This window comes from Malania oleifera, chromosome 12 (assembly GCF_029873635.1).
Source record: "Malania oleifera isolate guangnan ecotype guangnan chromosome 12, ASM2987363v1, whole genome shotgun sequence".
In the NCBI taxonomy this organism is placed as follows: Eukaryota; Viridiplantae; Streptophyta; class Magnoliopsida; order Santalales; family Ximeniaceae; genus Malania; species Malania oleifera.
The window spans coordinates 13,643,386-13,661,506 of record NC_080428.1 but is presented as its reverse complement, the minus strand read 5'-3'; the positions used below and the strand labels follow the sequence as shown (position 1 = coordinate 13,661,506).

Genomic DNA, 18,121 nt, shown 5'->3' with positions numbered 1-18,121 from the left:
TTTTCCAAAAGCCCTAAAAGTCATGGCATAGAAGGCCGTCAAAGTGTATGAACAGACTCAATTTTCACCAAATATACCAAATAACTTATTCCAAATGGCCAACGTGAAAGGGCAATGAAGAAAGAGATGTGCGCAAGTCTCTCCACTCCTCATGCAAAGGACACAAAGGTCGAGGGACAAGGCCTTATTAGGTCTTCTCTTTTGAAGTAAATCATTGGTAATAATTCTTTCAAGTATCACAGTCCAAATGAAAGCTTTTGTTTTTGAGGGAGCTTTAGTTCCAAATCAAAAGGATGCAAAGCAAAAGGATCTATAGTAGGATCACAAGTCAAGTGGGTGAAAAAAGATTAACAAGAGAATTCCCTAGAAGGATCTAAACTCCAAACCCGATTATCACTCCCCAAATGAACATGAAAATATCGAGCAACTCGATCAAAAGGATCATCTCATTAATCTCTTTCTCATTTAGATTCCTCCCAAAATGGAAGTTCCAAGAATGCTCGTCTTCTTGCGATAGAAGAAAAGCATAAATTGGGGTGTAATGAAGATTTATAAATGAAAAAATGGGGAAAGGACTAGACAAAGGCATCTTCCCCACCCAATGATCCTCCCAAAAGCGAATACACTCCTTATTACCCACTGTAAAGTGCACTTTAGGAAGGAAATAATCATAAATCTGAGATACAAACTTCCAAGGACTTGAATAAGTAATGTTAATTCCCACTTTATCATCCCACTCATTTTGTAGCATTCCAAATTTATGAATTACCTTATGCCAAAGCGAATTAGGTTCTAAAGGAAAGCACCAGAACCATTTCCTCACCAAAGAGATGTTTTTGGACACCAAGTTACCAAAACCCAAGCGTCCCTCCCTTTTAGGCCTACAAATAATCTCCAACCTACAAGATGATCTCTACTACCCTCTATACCTCTACACCATAAGAAATCTCTCATTAATTTCTCATGCCTCCTCACTAATCTCACAGGGATTCTAAAAATAGAAAGGTAATACAAAGGAATGGTAGATAGACAAGCATAGATAAGGGTAATATAACCCCCTCAAGTTAAGAACGCTCTTTTCTGCCTGTCTAGTCTCCTAGCCACTCTCTCAAAAACAAGGTCCCAGAAAGAGTCTGCATTGGGATTGCCACCAAGGGGGGACACCTAAATAAGTAATAGGACAAGTCAAAACAGCACAACTAGCTAGCCTAGCAAAAGAATCTACATTAATACCTAGACCCACCAAATCGCTCTTAGAGAAATTAATTTTCAGCCCAGAAACTTTCTTAAACCACCCATAAGATAGTGAACAAATTAGAGAAGCAAATTATGTTATCTGATAAGAAGTATCATATATGAATTGAAGATGAGAAATGATGCAATTCTCATAACCCATCTTTAACCGCTCCACCAACCTTCTATCTCTTAATCATCTTACTCAAGCCATCAACCATGATGGTAAAGAGAAAGGGAGAAAGAGGATCTTTTCTTGGACCCCTCGACGCATGAAACCAAGACTTTGCCTTCCCACTTACTAAGACAAAAAGACCATAGAAGATAGACACCCTTCGTGACCCATTTCCTCCACCTTCGGACGAAACCTTTTCTAGCCATAATCTTGTCCAAGAAGCTCTAGCTCACTCATCATAAGCTTTCTCAAAATCCAATTTCAACCCAAGACCCTCTTATTCCTAAAAACAGCATTTTTAACCACCTCAATAGCTATCAAAGTAGAATCTAGGATATGTCTGTTATTTATAAGCACTTTGGCTAAGAGAGATAATGTCCTCCAGAACAGTAGCCAACCTCTTAGATAACACCTTAGTCAAAATTTTATGGGCACTAATTACCAAGCTAATAGGCCTAAAGTCCTTGACTTTGACTGCACCATCTTTTTTGGGGACCAAGGTAATAAAAGTGGAATTCAAAACTCCTCCCCACCGCTTCATTGTGAAAGAATTCAAGAAAAAACTTTGAGGTCTCCCAGCTATCTTGAAAGAAGGCCATAGTAAAACCATTTGGCCTAGAAGCCTTTTCTCTATCCATCTCAAAAATCAAGCTTTTAATCTCCTCTTCTTCAAAAGGTCTCTCTAACCAAGTAGCTTTATTAGTTGATATAGGAACCAATCCACCCCTCAATCATAACTCTACCGTCATCCTCCTTCTAAAAGAGATTCTTGTAAAATTCAGAAATTAGGCCAGAGATGCGGTTAGGATCCCTAATAACCTCTTCCCTATCATTCTCAAGTTATTTAATGAAGTTCCTTGTTCTCCTATCAGTTGCCACCCAATGGAAAAGCCTAGAATTACAATCCCCATTCTTGACCTAATTAATTCTAGAGTTCTGTCTCCAACTCATCTCTTCTTTAAACAACTTGTTCAAACTCATTAATTGGACTTGTCAACTCACAATGTCCTCAGAAAGTGGCCCCTTAGCCAATTGCATCCAGTTCCTCAAGAATATTGTTTTTTCTAGACCGAACATTACCAAAAGTCTCTTTATTCCAGTTTTTTAACTCTTTCACATATCTCAATATTTTCATAAAAAAAAAACCTTCCCAAACTTCCATAGTGCACTCACCCCACCAATTCCTAACCAAGCTCCGAAATCTGGATGAGTCAACCACATTTTTTCAAATCTAGATAGAGGAGGCCCCCACTTAATAGGATTAGATTCAAGAACCAAAGGGATTAGAAATCACTCTAGGGAGTAATTCTTGAGTAAGGGTTGGAAAGGTATCTTCCTGTTCAGTGGTAAACAAAAACCTATCAATCCTAGTAGCCACTGTTATATTGCCATCTGTGAACCAAGTAAACTAGCAATTCAAGTGTGGGATATATCCCTCACCTTTCACTCCCTAATCAAAGTATCGAAACCCCTTATGCTTAAGTTGATTTTGGAACCTCCCAACTTCTCATTAGTGGGCCTAATAACATTAAAATCACCCCCTCAAACACCAATGGGGGGAACACATTCCAAAAATTTCAGCTAATTCATCCCAAAAGATGCCCCTCGACCGAGGGTTACTCGGTCCATAGACCGAGGTAAACCACCATTGGCTCTTACCTTTGACATCTAAATGAATAGAAGTGGAAAAAGAACCAATGGAACATCCAATTTGCTTGCAAATATGGTGTCCCAAATTATCACAATATCCCCCAAGGAACTTGTGGACGCTAACCAGACCTAATTTTTGAACCTAGAGTCCCAAATGCTCCTAACAAGAAAACCATCCACCACCTCTAATTTAGAGTCTTGAAGCATAACTAGGTTTGGTGCTACCTTAACATAATTTGACAATGTTTACTAGGGCAGCCCAGACCCCTAATATTCCAGTCCAAAATCTTCATTCTACCACCTCACTGTCCCTTACCCTCTTAAGCTTCCCTTTCTGTAGTTAGCAGTAGAGGCTAATTTATGCAATTCTTTTTCCACTCTCCTCTTTTTCTTCTCATAGGTTCAATGGGAGACAACAACCTTAACAGTCTGTCTACAAGCTCCTGTGGTTCCTGGCTGTCCCTGTCATCTTCCAATGAATCAAGGGTTAATGTCTCTCCTACAGAACTTAATTCCATTTGGCAAGACAGGTAATTCGTTTCTATCAGGTCAGCCACAGGCATAGGCAGGATACCCTTTGCCAGAATTAATTAACTCCTTATAGGTCCAGATTTAGGATCAGTCATAGGATGGAATAAAGATTGGGAAAAAAAAGAATTATCCATGAAAGTATTAGCAGCCAAAGCTTCCTCGTTAAAAAGAATCATCACATTGGGGTGGGATTTAATGGATCTATACTCTTGAAAGAACCATCCCATTGGGATTGGATTCTTCTTGAAATAGTAGGTTTGTTGAAGATTCCTTTCTTATGATTTTAAATTGGCATGCTCTTTGTACAAAAAGTTCATTTTGCTTGATGACTGAGTTGAATGTTCAAGTACTACTACCGTTCTGTAATTTCCTTTGGTTGCCTTTTGAGGTTGAATTATTTCTTGTGAAATGTTGCCTTGGCATGCATAGATCATTGTCATCAAGCATTTATATGATCCAAGGCAGAGGGGTGTTGTGAAACATGATATCATGAATATTTAGGGGAGTTTTACTTGTTTGGCATTGTAAGTGAAGATGATAAAAGACACCATTGCAAACATAGGGTATGAAATCCTTATTTAAATGTAACAAACCTGAAGTCTAGGGAAAATTGAGAAAGTGAAGCCCTCCAGTCGTGTTGTATGTTAGCAGGAACCATCACTTGGAAGTCTCTCAAGTAGGAACTTGCAGAAGAAGCCAGGAAAACAAGTTTATCCAACAGAAAATGTAGAAGCAGCACTTAAATCTTTAAGATTTTTAGCATTCCTCTAACATATGGACCAATCACTTCAAATGTGGCATACTACCATGGTCTTTGCCCCCCTTACAACATTGCCATACCAATCCAATGCATAAAAACTACAAACTTCCTTTTCCTGATTGCAACAGCGCAATGTAAATGTGTGCATGTGCGTGTGCGTGTGCGGGTGAATTTGAATCCAAAATGTCTTGAATTAGAGTCTTTAGCCTCATTTCTTATACACCATTTTTCTATAATTTCCCCTTTGTTGGAAAATTTTCAACCTCAATACTTATGTTGTGGGAAGAGAAGAAACTGCAAACAGTGAATTACAGTTCCCAATAAATTGAGACATTCAAGTCAATCAAACAAAATTTTCTTTGGAAGCAATTAAAAATTAAGCAGAGGTTATAGCATGCGCATCAGAGGTTCTAGCATTAGCATCACATCACTGAATTGATGAGAGAGCCTTAGCTGTGGTTCCATGTTTCTCCGATGATGGAATTGTCCTTAGTTTAGTTTTGTCTTTGACTCTTCAGAATTTCTTCTGTTTTTCAAAAAAGTAATCCTTACAAGGTTTGTATGGGGAATTTTAGTTTCTTAATCAATAAAAAAATTTTCTTTTGAGGAAAAAGGGTGTTCATTCAACATTTATTTTTGAGACCAACAAGTGGCATCATTACTCCATTATACTCTCGTTAGTGGGGTAAAGATGTCTTGTGTAGGAGTTACATGATATTTTATTCAGAAAAACCGCATCTCCATGGGTGAAATCTCCCAGGGAAACCAACCATTTCATGTTGGTTTGGCTAAGAGCAAATGGATTTGGCTGGTTCATTTCCATGGAGAATATTCCAAGTAAGGGGGCCATCCAAATGATTTGCATGCTTGACAGTAAGGAAGCTTCAGGGTGGAAGAACATGTTTGAAATGTTGGAGTAGTTCATAGAGCTTAGCAAAGTTTGCAAAATAGTGCAAGTAAAAATGAGGAAAAGAAGGCTGAAGGGGAGAAGAAACTTAGATGCTTGAATTGTGGTTTTATGAATGTGAGCCTTGGTGTAGAATTATTGCATTTGACAAGTGAGAGCTATCTGTGATCAGTTTTCAACTGTGTGGGGGTCCTTTGGTGGTGGTGATGGAGTTTTTCTTGGCAAGTGGAGGCAAGGAAGGCAACACGTCATTTTTGGAAGGTTTAAGCATGAAAAAAATTTAGGGATGTTGCCAGCAAATCATGCGAATGAAGGGGGAACTTTTTCAAAATATGTGGAGGCAGCGCAGTAGAATACAATAGATCAGCCCCGTGATAGAGAAGGAATATGTGGGGCTTAGGCCCAATGTACATGATAATGGGTCTAAACAAATAGGGCCAGACTTAACTGATACTGGGCTCAACCCTTTTAATCCAAATAGAAGACTTTAACAAATGAAGGCCCAATGAAGAAAACCTCAGCTCAGTAGGGGCTTTTGCAGATGGGAAAATGAAAGCCGTTGTGGCTACAAGTCTCCAAGTGCCCGTAAGAAAAAGAAAAGCTTTTTCTCTTTGAATGGAAGTCATGAATAGTGGAACAAGCAATTGAGAACTTGCAGAGTGTCACGGTCCCACATCGGATGTGTACTAAGGAGATCTTGGGCTTATAAGGATAGTTTGGGTCCAGTGGATCAAAGCAGACAGTACCTCACCGGAGTTGGGCCCAAGACCATTACACAGAGCATATTTCTTGGGTGGTTGGGGAGTCGGAGACTAAAGCTATTGAGAACTTGTAGAGCAGATATCATTGGGTGAACACAAGAGGGGCTGTTATTGGATCAGTGTGATATGCAGATTTGTCCAAATTTGTAGATGGTGAATCTTGGCAACAAGCTGGTCTAGTGGGTTGTAATGAGGCGGAGATGGATGGGTTAGGTACGGTCTTGAATCTTTAGAACATCAAGATCTTTGTGTCAAGAATTTAGTGACAGTTCAGAGTATGGATGAAGTCCAAATTTTAGGGGGGACCTAACCAGTCTCAGGATGGCTTTAAACCCAATGCATCTATTTTAGTTTTCTCAAGTTCGACTTTTGAACCTTCGCAAAAGGATTTTCAAGATTTGGGCAATGAGTCTCTTGGGGCCTGCTTAATAAATGCTAACAATTCTTAAGTATCCTTCCCACACCTAAGCATTTTATTTTACTTCTAGTTCTTATTTGTGCCACAAGGAATCAATCAAAGAGGAGAAATTTCATATGATGGATCTTCTAGTTGATGGGGGCCAATTGGGAGGCTCAAAAACTTCTTGAAGAGTTGTGTTAGACCTGTGATTTGGGAAATTGTTAGGATTGGTAGAATGGATACAAGAGAGGAGAAAATCCTTTAGATTGAGTAGGGAACTAGGTAGACTTGCTTCCATGGTTAGTTATGAGAACACAGAGAGGTGTTTGGGTAATAGTAGAATTAATCAATGAAGCTCCTTTCTTGGAATGTTTGGGGTTTATGGTGCACTAGGAAGCATAGAGTGGTTAGAGACTTAACTAATAGAGTTTCGCTTGATATTTTATTTACACAGGAAATTAGGGCAGAGGTGGTAGATAGTGTTTAGTTTTTGGGAGCTAATACTTAGAAATTAGGCATTCAGTTCTTCCTTGAGAGTGTGGGGCTGATTATTATGCGGGACGCTAGGGTAGTGTCCTTCATGAGTTGTGCGGTAGGGTTTCTTTCTATTTCCATGTTGCTAGAAGTAAGGGGTTTTGGGGATTCTCTATTCACTTTAGTTTGTGCCCCGTGATATCTACGATATAGGAGTACTTCTTTGATGAGTTGACTAGTGTTTATGGCCTTTGTGGTCTACTTTGGGTGGTAGAAGGGGATTTTAATGTCACTTCCTTGGCAAGTGAGTAGTTAAGGGGTACTAGGATGACTAGCAATATAAGGATCTTTGATCTTTCATTTGCGTTTGTGAGCTTAAGGATATATCTTTGAGCAACGGTCATATTACTTGGGTTGCGTAGGGAGGTAGAGTCTTCCTCCTGAATTGATCTTTTTATGTTCACTAAAAATTGGGAAGATGTTTTGCCAAATGGTGCTCACAAGATTACTATTAGTCAAGTTTTGGGTCATTGTTCAGTTTTATTGGAAGCTAATCCCATGAAGTGGGGCCTTACTCCATTTAGATTTGAAAATATGTGGTTGATGCACCTTTCTTTCTAAGAGTCCATTATGCTTGGTGGAGAGAGAGAGGGGGGGGGGGGACAATTTGAAATTATGGAATAAAAATGTTTTTGGAGGTTTAAAAAGCAAAAGATTGTTATTGATAATGAGATTAAAATCTTGGATAGATGGGAGGAGTGTGGTTCGGATGGTGAGGACGATTAGATTAGGAGGGGTCACCTAGGGAATGTTCTGGATTTGATCATGTTTTGGGAGGGTAATAGTTTGATGTAGAAGTCTATGGTCAAGTGGGTGAAGGAGCGGGATTATAATGCCAAATTGTTTCTAGGGTGGCAAAGGGGAGGAGGAGGAAGTGTTTTATTAAATAAGCCAAGTTGGACATGGGAGGTGGGGTGACTCCGAACTTATTGGGAAAGAGATTGGGATTTTTATAGGAACTTGTATACTGAGAGTTTCCTATTGGTGAGGACCTTGCTATTTGGTTGGAGAGATCTTGAGATTGAAGAGGTGAGAGGGGTTGTGAGATGAAGAGAGATAAAGTTCTAGGGTGGGATGATTTTACTATAACTTTCTTTCAGGATATTTGGGAGGTCATTTGGGAAGATATTGTGGAGTTCTTTCATGAATTTTACTCTAATGGAATGGTGGAAGAGTGCTAACTCCAATTTATTGCCTTTGCTCCTAAGGAGGAGCTATCTAAGAAGGTGCGATTTCCAGACAATCAGCTTGGTCACTAGTCTTCATATTTTGGCTAAGGTTTTGTCAAAAAGGTCGTGAGATGTGTTAGGGGGTACAGTTACTTTGGAGCAATCTGCTTCCATTAAGGAAAAGCAGATTTTAGATGCTGTTTTGGTTACTAAGAAGTAGCGGAGGGCGTGAAGAGGAGGAGAGAGAGGAATCTTAGTCAAATTGGATTTTTAAGAAACATATGATATGGTGATTTGGAGTTTTTGGACTACATTATGGCTAGAAAGGGCTTTGGTGACACTTGGAGGGGGTGGATTAAAGGAAGTTTATCATTGGTAACTATTCAGTCATAGTGAATGATCAACTGAGGGAGTGGTTTAAGGATTTGTAGGGGTTGAGACAAGGGTATCCTCTATCCCTTTTCTCTTCACTCTTGTTGATGTGCTAAGCCGTATGTTGAGACAGGCTCATGGCCTTGATGTGATTTAGGGGCTTAGGGTTGTTAGGGAGGAGTTAATAGAATATTGTTTGTTTTCCTTATGTTCTATTGACCTTTCAATACTGGATTGCTTGCCATAAACCCACAAATGTCACTCTAGGTTTTCCTAATCTTATGATCCTTTGCCTTTTTAAACCTCTAAGCCTTTTAGTCTTGACATCAGCCCCCAAAACACTAATTGTTTTTTTTTCCCTAGTGAATTTTTCCTGAATATTCAACAATCTACCTTCAAAGGTTATCCTATATGGACCCCATTCTATCTAGAAGTCTCATACCACTTTCCCACCCTACAAAGCCTAAATTTAAAAGTTAATTTTGCCCTTTCAGATGAATAATTTTAGACATTGTTATTTTCAGTATATAATGATGTTTGCATTCGAAATGCTTTAGTTATTTTAATTTGAGGGTGATTGGAGTGGGCTTTCACCGATTTTATCTTTGGGAGAAAATGAAGTGAGGTAGGTGTCATATTGACATAGTGAGGTGAGTAAGCATCACATTCTGTGTGTCAGTTATGGGATTGGCTTTGGTGTGGATAGGAACCTAGTGAGTTTTTTTTTTTCCCTTTTAAATCTCAACTGTGCTGATGATGCCATCTTCTCCTTTAGCAAGGATGGAAACATGTTCAATCTTGGTGGTATCCTTGAATGGCTTGGAATTTTGTTAGGTTCTATGAAAAATGATCTAGGAATCATGTTCGTATAAATTTTGAGCATCCCACAGTTGTAATTGATTCAGTAACCACAAATTATACAGACCCTTAAACTACATTAAATATTATATTTTTTTGTTTAGATTTTTGTTAGAAAAAAACTTTAAAACACAAGAATTTTGTGATTATGAAATTCACAGGCTACAAATCACAGACAGATTTTTAAGTAACGGTTCACATTTTTTTGATGTACATAAATAGGTAGATATATATGCGAACACACACACACACACACACACACACTATGCTCTGGTTTGCATATAGCTGAAATTTCAAGAGCACAATTCTCAACCTGCTCCTTTCCTTCTAAACCAGACCGTGTTTCCTTTTCATGCTTCTAGTTCAGATAATGCCATCTTTCCCTCTATCATGTCTCTGAACTTACAAAATCTCTCAATGTGTATGTTATCCTAAAAAAAAAGTTTTTAATGCATTTTTTAGAGCTTTAATGCAAAATTTAGAGTTAAACATGTATTGTGGCTATTATTTTTCTGCAGAGAAGAAAGATTTCTGAAGAACTTCCTGAAAAACCAACAGATTCTCTTACGAAGGCCAGTTTTTCTGATCGCTCTAACAGTAAAGGTTGGTCTATTTGTGATTTATAACTATTAGAGGTTTATAGTTTTCTTCATTCTGCGGTTTTGTATTTGAGCAATGAAGTCATAATTATATGACATTTCTACCTTCAAAATTTTGGTCAGTTTAAATGTTAAATAATTTTTTTCCTTTTCCTTTTCCTTTTCCTTTTCTTTTTCTTTTTTTACTTAAACGTTTCTATTAATTTTGTTGATGATGCATTTATTTTTGGAGATGTAGCAAAATAGAGCTATTGCATTTATTCTAGGTAGACTTAAGTTTATCTTGGTTTTATGAATTGCAGCGTTTAGTTGCAAGGCAATAGGTTTATGGGGAAAACAATAGAGCTTTTGAAGGGGGCAGAGTGCCGAGGATAATGGCAGTTTGATGACGTCTCCAGTTGTGGTGGAAAACACATAGGAGGTTGAGAAAACTATTTTTAGTACTCCAATACCTGTTAACAGTTGAATGTGAGCTTTAGCTCCTGTGGTTGGGGTTGATTCCTCCAAGGGGAGGATTAGGGGTTGAGGATTGGGGTTAAGGGTTATGATCGTACATGGCTGCCCTTATGTGAGAATTGTAGATTGCATACCTGCACCAAAAAAAAAAATCCTTTTGACAGCCGTGTATTATTCTCTGATCTAAAGCACCAATACCTTGTCTTTCCTGTGTGAGGTAATCCTGGCCTTCCTTCTAATCCTTCTCTCTATTCTAGGAAATTAACTTTGGGACAATATCATCCTAAAAATTAGGGGGTGGATTCCAAGGGTGCTAATATGGTTTTACTACTCCTAATTGTGGGATCCTATCTATTTCTTTTGTTTTTTTGGGTGGGTTGGGGTACATGCCCTGCTGATGAATCAAACCTGTATGTGGCATGGATTTGAGTAATGAAGAATACATGATATGTTGTGCAAATGAATGTGCAGTGGAAACAAACGATCTTACAATGCAGCAATCAACAGTGAAATATACAGAAAAACACAATCACGCAGATTATATGAAAGCAATAAAACAATGACCCCAAGAATTACATGGTTCGGCAATGTCTACATCCAAGGGAGCAAACGACCGTAATTTTTCACTGTCTTTTGTCACAAGACATATGAATTACAACATACAACATACAACATGTATATATAACCCTCACGAAGGTTTTTCCCCTGAAACCCAACCTATACAACTTCCCAATTCAAAATTTGAAAACCAGCGCTGAGTAACTGAGTAAAACCATCGATGGTTTTAGACATACTGATCGGTGCAAAACTGCAAGTGCATAATATTGTAGTTTTGTAATAAAGTGATGAGAAGAGTATCGTCCTCAGGGATTGGTGACTTACTTTTGCCAAGTACCAAAATTATACTAATCTTGACTTTATTTAGAAAAGAAATTTAGATTTTTGTAAGTGCAAAAATTGAAATAAACTCAATTTAAAGAAAATTTTCAAAAGAGAATGAAATTGTTTGCTCAAGTATCAAATTAATGAGAAAGAAAACTTCTAGGAAATCGATTTCACTTGGTTTCTCACTATGCTTTACTAATCTAACTAATAGGAATTAATTTTCTCTGTTTGTTAGCAAATCTCAAATTCATCCAAAAGCCTCTTTTGATAATCAATTAGAAACTATTCTTGTTCATTATTTAACATAAGAGTATGCAAATCAATAAAGTAAGAACGCATTAAAACCCACGATTTTAATACTATATAGGTTCATACAAGTCTTTTGATCTCTATAATTACCTATACTGAAATATCCTATATCTATCCTATAATTTCCCCTTTTGGTAGCAAATCACAAGATCAAGATCATTTAATTAATGGCCAGTTAATTTAAAGCAATAAACTCAGAATAAATCAGACAAACATAGACGAAAATTACTTCAGATTAGCACAAAAAAGAAAGCATAGTTTGAAACCAGATTGTTTTCCTAGAAATAATAAAATTACTTCATGATGAAAATAAAATCCTGCATAAATGAATTCAACATATTTTCTTTTCTCCGGAGAATAGAAGAAAAACCAACACACAGAAGAGAAGTCATGTGCAGCCCCTGTTTCAGTTCTTTCCTACTATGACTGCCCCCCACGCTGCTGTGCATGTATTTTTATTTTCTATCCTCTCCTTCAGCCGAAGCCTTCCCAAAGCCTCCAGAAAAGAAGACCTTCACGGCTGCCTCCTTTTTTTTTTTTTTTTTTCCAACCCAGTGCAGCCCACCAAACGAAAAACAAAAGAAAGCCTCCTGTGCATGTTCCAAAAGAAGACCTCCAGACCCCACTTTGAAACCCTACCTTTTTTTTTTTCTTTTATGCGCCTCACCTCCCATCCTCCCTGTGTTGCATGGCCGGGCCACATCAGATGGCCCGGCCTCCCATTTTTTGTTTTGTTTTCAATTGTGCTCCAGCGCCTACGCACAAGCACAACACTTCTTTCATTTTTTTTTTTTCAAAAGCCCATGTGCAGTTCGGCCAGCTCATTTAATTCCTCCCAGGCCCGTCTTCCAGCATCCTCCTCCAGCCTTCTTTTTTTTTTTCCTTTATGCGCCTCACCCCCCTTGCATGGCACTGCTCACGTGCCTCTTTTCAAAGCCCACTAATTGACTTTTCTTCTTTTGCTTCAAGGTGGCTTCGAAATTAAAAAGTCCAGCTGCTCTTTTTTTTTTTTATAATAGTTTCAAAGCCCAGCTGCCAATTTCATTCTCCTTGTTTTCGTCATGCACACGGCTAATTTTTTTCTTCTTCTTCTTTATTCTTCTGCACATGGTTCAAGGTGCATGGCCGAGCTGCTTTCACGTACGCGCACATGGCTCACGGCCTTGCTTTATGTTTAAATTCCAGATTTAATTTCCAAAAGAAAAATCTTCTTTCTTTTCTTCAAATCTGCGATAAAATTAAATGACCGCAGTGAGACCTAAAATCTGCAAAAATTAAATAAAATTAGGCCAAAGTTTAAAGTTAAGAAGTAATAAATTACTCTAATTTATGTCACTCATCACATACCGTCGATGGTTTAATGGCAAGACCAAACAGTCGATATAACACTGCATAACAGTTGATTGTTTCTTATGTATTTGACAAAACCGTCACCGGTTTCCTCCTGCAAATCAGCAACTCTGTTTTCAACTATGTTTTCTCTTTGTATATGCATTCCACTCAGCATATGAGCCATATATTACAACATGATAACTATTGAACCTTTAGGAGATGGAAAACATACCCAAAATTCATCCTCATTCATTAGAGATTTAGGTCTTGAGCTGGTCAGTCCAACAGGGAAGAAGTGAAAATATTAGTGCATTCTAGACGAGATTAAAGGAGGAAACTTGGGAAAAAGAGAGGGAGTTGTAAAAGCTGGAATGTTCTATAAATTATGATGGGAGTAAAGTGCGATAAACTGCATGCATTAGGAAGTATCTCCAAAGGTTTTATGTTGGAGTTTAAGGGGTTGGGGGATAGGTTTAAGCGCAGGGCAGTTTGCGAAGTTGTTCTAGGGTGTAAGCCTGACATTGTTTTCTTTGAGGAAACTAACACGAGATGATGAATAGCTTTTTGGTTAGGAGGGTGTGGAATTGCATATTTAAAGATTGGGCTTGTATGTGGACATGTCTTTGTTGTCTGGGATATGAGATTTACCTCTAGGGGGATTATCTAGTGGGGTATTTTTCTGCGTGAGTCCTTTTAGAGATTAGAGGCAGAGGGGGATGGGGGTTTGCTTCTGTTTATGGTCCAAATTTCCCTCACGTTACCACTATGTTTTTGGGATAAGTTGGGGAATTTGTGTAGAATGCAGCTCGCATTTGTGTTTTGGGGGTGGTGGTGGTGGTGTTTGATTTTAGTTTATTATGACTTATTAAGTGAAGTAAGGGGGATCCAACTATAGCTACCACGCGAGGGTTTGATGGCTTTATTTGTAATGGTAATTTGAGAGATATGCCCTTGTTTGATATTTGATCTGATTCAGGGGATAGGCAGGTTGCTTCAGATTTTGATAGGCTCCCTGTCAGTACGTATTGCCAGGGTTGCTCGCTTAATTTAGTACAGGAAGCTCATATGTGCCAGTTTCAAATGACTTTCCCATTGTTTGATGAGTCTAATCAGGTTAAGTGGGCCCTTAGTCCTTTTCATTTTGCAAATGTGTGGTTGATTCCGTGATTTTTATAATTAGTGGTTGGTTGGTGGAGTGAGTGCCATTTTCAAGGGTTGTCTGCGTTTTTTCTTCTTTAATTGAAACTTTTGAAAGAGAAGCTTAAGGTTTAGGACAGGGAGTTTGAGATGTGAGGATGAGAGAAAAATGTCATTTTAAGGGAATTCAAGGTTTAGATAGAATTTGAGAGGGGTTGATGATGGAGGATCAAGAGAGGATAAGGAATAAGTTGATGAACAAATTCGACAAGACTTATTTAAGGTTGGCTGGAGGCAGAAAATTGGGAGTAATGGGTCAAGGAGGGAAAATTGTAATACCTCTTATTTTATTTTATTTTAAAAGGATACAAGTCGAAGGGAAAGCAGGAATTTGATTAGGGGATTGAAGGTAGATGGGTTATAGTGTCTAATCAGACCTAATTGCAGAGGATATCACTTGGTTCTAAAAACTTGTTTCCTAAAAGAGAGTAAGTTAAGGTCTATGATTTACAGTTTGGATTGGAGTCTTATTTCTAAGGAAAAAAGGTGGTTAGTTAGAGAGACTATTTTTGGAGGAGTTGGAGGTGGTGTTTAGTATGAAAGGAGATTCAGCATGAGGCCTGGATGGTTTTACTATGGTATTTTAACATCATTACTGGGTTATTTTGAAGGTGATTGTGGAAGGTGGAAGCATAGCTATTTTTCTATAGGTGGTTAGAGTTACTTTGCTTTTTGCTCATTTTTCTACCATTTATTTATTTATTTTCTCCTTTTATGATTCCTGCTTGGGTGGCTAAGAGTTTGGAGAAGTTGATGGGAGATCTTCTTTGGAAAGGGGTCGGTGGCAGAAAGAAAGGGCCATTAAGACCCAGTTTGGAACTTGGAAAATATTGGAAAAGGAAAGCATGAAAGAATTTATTTTTACATGTTTGGTTATAAAGGAAAATGAGAAAGAAAATAAAAAAAATTATCAAATCAATTAAAAAATATGATTTCACACATCATTCACGTTTAATCTTTCTTAAGTTTTAATTTATTGAAAAAAATTCATTTTTAATGGTCTTTAGTATAGAGAGAAAATGCAATGGAAAATAAATTTCTTTCTTATTTTCCTTTCCTTTCCACGAACAAAATTCTTGGTCCAAAAATGGACCCTTAGTGAGTTGGAACATGGTGAGGAAACCTAAATCTAAAGCTGGTATGGGTATAGGAACGCCAATGTTTGAGAACATCTCTTTAGGAGAGGAAAATGAATGTGGCATTTTTCTTTGGAGGTTGAATCCCTTCGGCATGAGGTATTTAGGAGCAAACAAGTTTGTGTGTGTGCATGTATTTTTTTGTCCCCCTGGTTTGTGGGGGTGAGGGGAGGGAGGGCGCATATTTCTCATGCTACTCCTGGGAAGTTTTTGTATCAAAATTATCCAACTCTAATTCCTGGACTCGATACAGGGTGGGGGTGGCTCTAGAATTCATCTTTAGTAGGATGTGGATAGGGCATATAGACCCTTTTGTGATGCTTCCCCCTTATTTATGTGATCTTTTGAACATCCATGATGCTCTGATTTTACATTTCTATAACTGGGTTGATATTGTTCTTTCTTGGAATCCACCGCCCCCACTTTTTTTTTCCTTGTGGTGTAATCTGAATGATAGGCAAGTGTATGATTTAGTTCTTGGCATAGTTGTCAGAAAATGCTAACACCCTAGCAAACCCCATATTGGTATGAACATTCTGAAACGTCGTACATTTTTGTTCTGGAACATTAAATCTAACAATCTAAAGTTTTAATTCAATATTTTTCGCGTAACAAATATTTTTTTACTAGTTAAAACTTAAATGTGAGGAATCATCACATTTAATTCTATTTTTTGTCACTATTAATCTATTTTACAACAGAAAATCTCTTCTAGATTTAGGAACACCTTAACATCCTCTCCAAGATATACAAGTGCCATTACATTTTTTGCCCAATATATCTATTTAAGTATAGCCCTATTGTTTCACATTTTAGAGCATGTGGCTTACTGTGATCCCACTCCCTTTCCATGTTCTAAGTAACATTGGTTCTTGGAGTTCCATTCTTGAATATTTTCAGTTTCATCCTTCTTAGGATGTGAGAATTTGGAGTTTTCATTGTTATGTCCCTTCCCCCCCCCCCCCCACCCCCCCCCCCGCTGCTAAATACTTTTATTCTTATTACTAACCAATTTATCATCCTTTCTTCTTTAATTTTATTTGAGAGGCCAAGGTCCCTTTTAAAGTTAAAATTTTTGTTTGATGCATGATAATAAGATAAATATTAATGACTGTTTGTTGTGAAGTTATCTTTTTAACATTGTAGAGAAGAATGTTGGTTTAGTCCAAGCACTTTGGAAGAGATGTTTTCTATTAGATTTTAAGGCTCTGGCGGAAGGAAGGATGCTGAAATTTTCAAGAGTTGTGCTCTGATTGCCATGGTTTGGTGCATTTGGTCAGGAAAGAAATTCGAGAATTTTTTGGAGTTAAATTCTCCTGGGCTGTTTGTTTTGGGAGACTGTTTTGGGAGAAGGTGGTCTTCTATGTGTGCTTGAGTGTCAGTAGTGGGGGCTTTTCCAGGAGTTCCCTTTGTCTGATATTCCAAAAGACTGGTGATCTTTGTTACATTGATTAAGATTTTTCTATTTTTATTTTAATTTTTTTTTGTTCTTTTGTATTTTTTTTTTTTCCTTTTGACGAGTGAATTCGTGGTCCTATGCTGCCCATATTTTCTCTTTAGGCCCATTTGGAACTTGGAAAACATTAGAGAGAGAGGAAAGGAAAAATATGAATGAGTTTTCCTTTTCATGTTTGGTTATCAAGGAAACTGAGAAAGAAAGTAAAAAAATTACCAAATCAATCAACAAAATTTTAATTTTACGCATCACGAAAGTTTAACTTTTCTTAATTTTTATCATATTGGAACAAAATTTTATTTTTAGTAGTATTTGATATAGAGAGAATATAATAGAAAATGAATTTTCCTTCTTGTATTCCTTCATTTCCTTTTCCCAAACAAAATCTTTGATTCAAATATAGCCTTAGTAAAATGTTATTTTCTTGTCAAAAGAAAAAATCATCATAAAAGGGTACAAAATATTGTGCATTTAGCAACAGGTTTGCCATAAAGCAAAATTTTATGTTGACCTCGCAGGTGTCAATGAGCAGATTTGACATGAGCAGGAAATTACATGCCAGCACTTTCTACCCGAGTCAGTTGGGTTGGTATCTAGTAAAAGTTGGTAAACTAGTACCAGTAAGAGTCACTGACTATTGCAGTTTTATTTGGAAATAATTGACATACCTTTATTTCCAATTTATGATCTGTCATTTCTTTCAAGGCATTGGGAAATGGAAATACAGAAATGGCATTGCCTCATTTAATTGTATTGAAAAGAAATGAATGTGTTTCAACTTGTTTCTTTACAAAGATTTGATGTTTTTGGGTCCATCAAACTTTGCCCGACTTTGGTTGATGCACATTCTGGTGCAATAAAACTACCAATTTCTCACTTTTATGCATTAAAAGTGATGCTGTACCAATTGGCAATGAAGAAAATAAAAGCTAAAGACTGAAACTTAAATAAGAGAAACTAAAAGGAAAATAAGACAGAAAATTCTCAACTGCCTATTGAGGAACAGATGTAACGAGTAGTCAAAAGAAGTTTGTTTTTCAAAATCATCATAAGAAAAATTGAGTGTAGCTTTTGAAACATTAGAGAAATGATTCGTTTTATCATGTATGTATAAAATAAAATATGTTATGACTACTAAGGACTCTGTTTTTATCATCTATTTAAAAATAATAAAAAATATAAACTATTAAGGATTCATTGGGACCCTTCCCTCAAATGAAAAGATGTGTTCTTACAATTAGCTTCTTCTATTCTAGATAAGGAAGCATTTATATAGGCTTTTCCCCTAAATCTAACTCTGGAGACAGATATAGGGAAAATAAATTTCAAATTTTTAAATAAATAAAATTAAAAGAAAATTCCTTCAATTCCTAAATGAATAAAGTTAATGATTAGACACAT

General features: G+C 37.2%; 1 protein-coding gene across 2 annotated transcripts in view; it reads left to right on the top strand.

Annotated features, from left to right (window-relative positions):
- LOC131144591 (uncharacterized) overlaps positions 1 to 18,121 on the top strand; it is a 45,796-nt gene that overhangs the window by 22,017 nt on the left and 5,658 nt on the right. For both annotated transcript variants that reach the window (XM_058093316.1, XM_058093315.1), the window contains exon 7: positions 9,869 to 9,953. In XM_058093316.1, the coding sequence (XP_057949299.1) occupies positions 9,869 to 9,953 (85 nt within the window). The remainder of the gene's footprint in view (positions 1 to 9,868; positions 9,954 to 18,121) is intronic.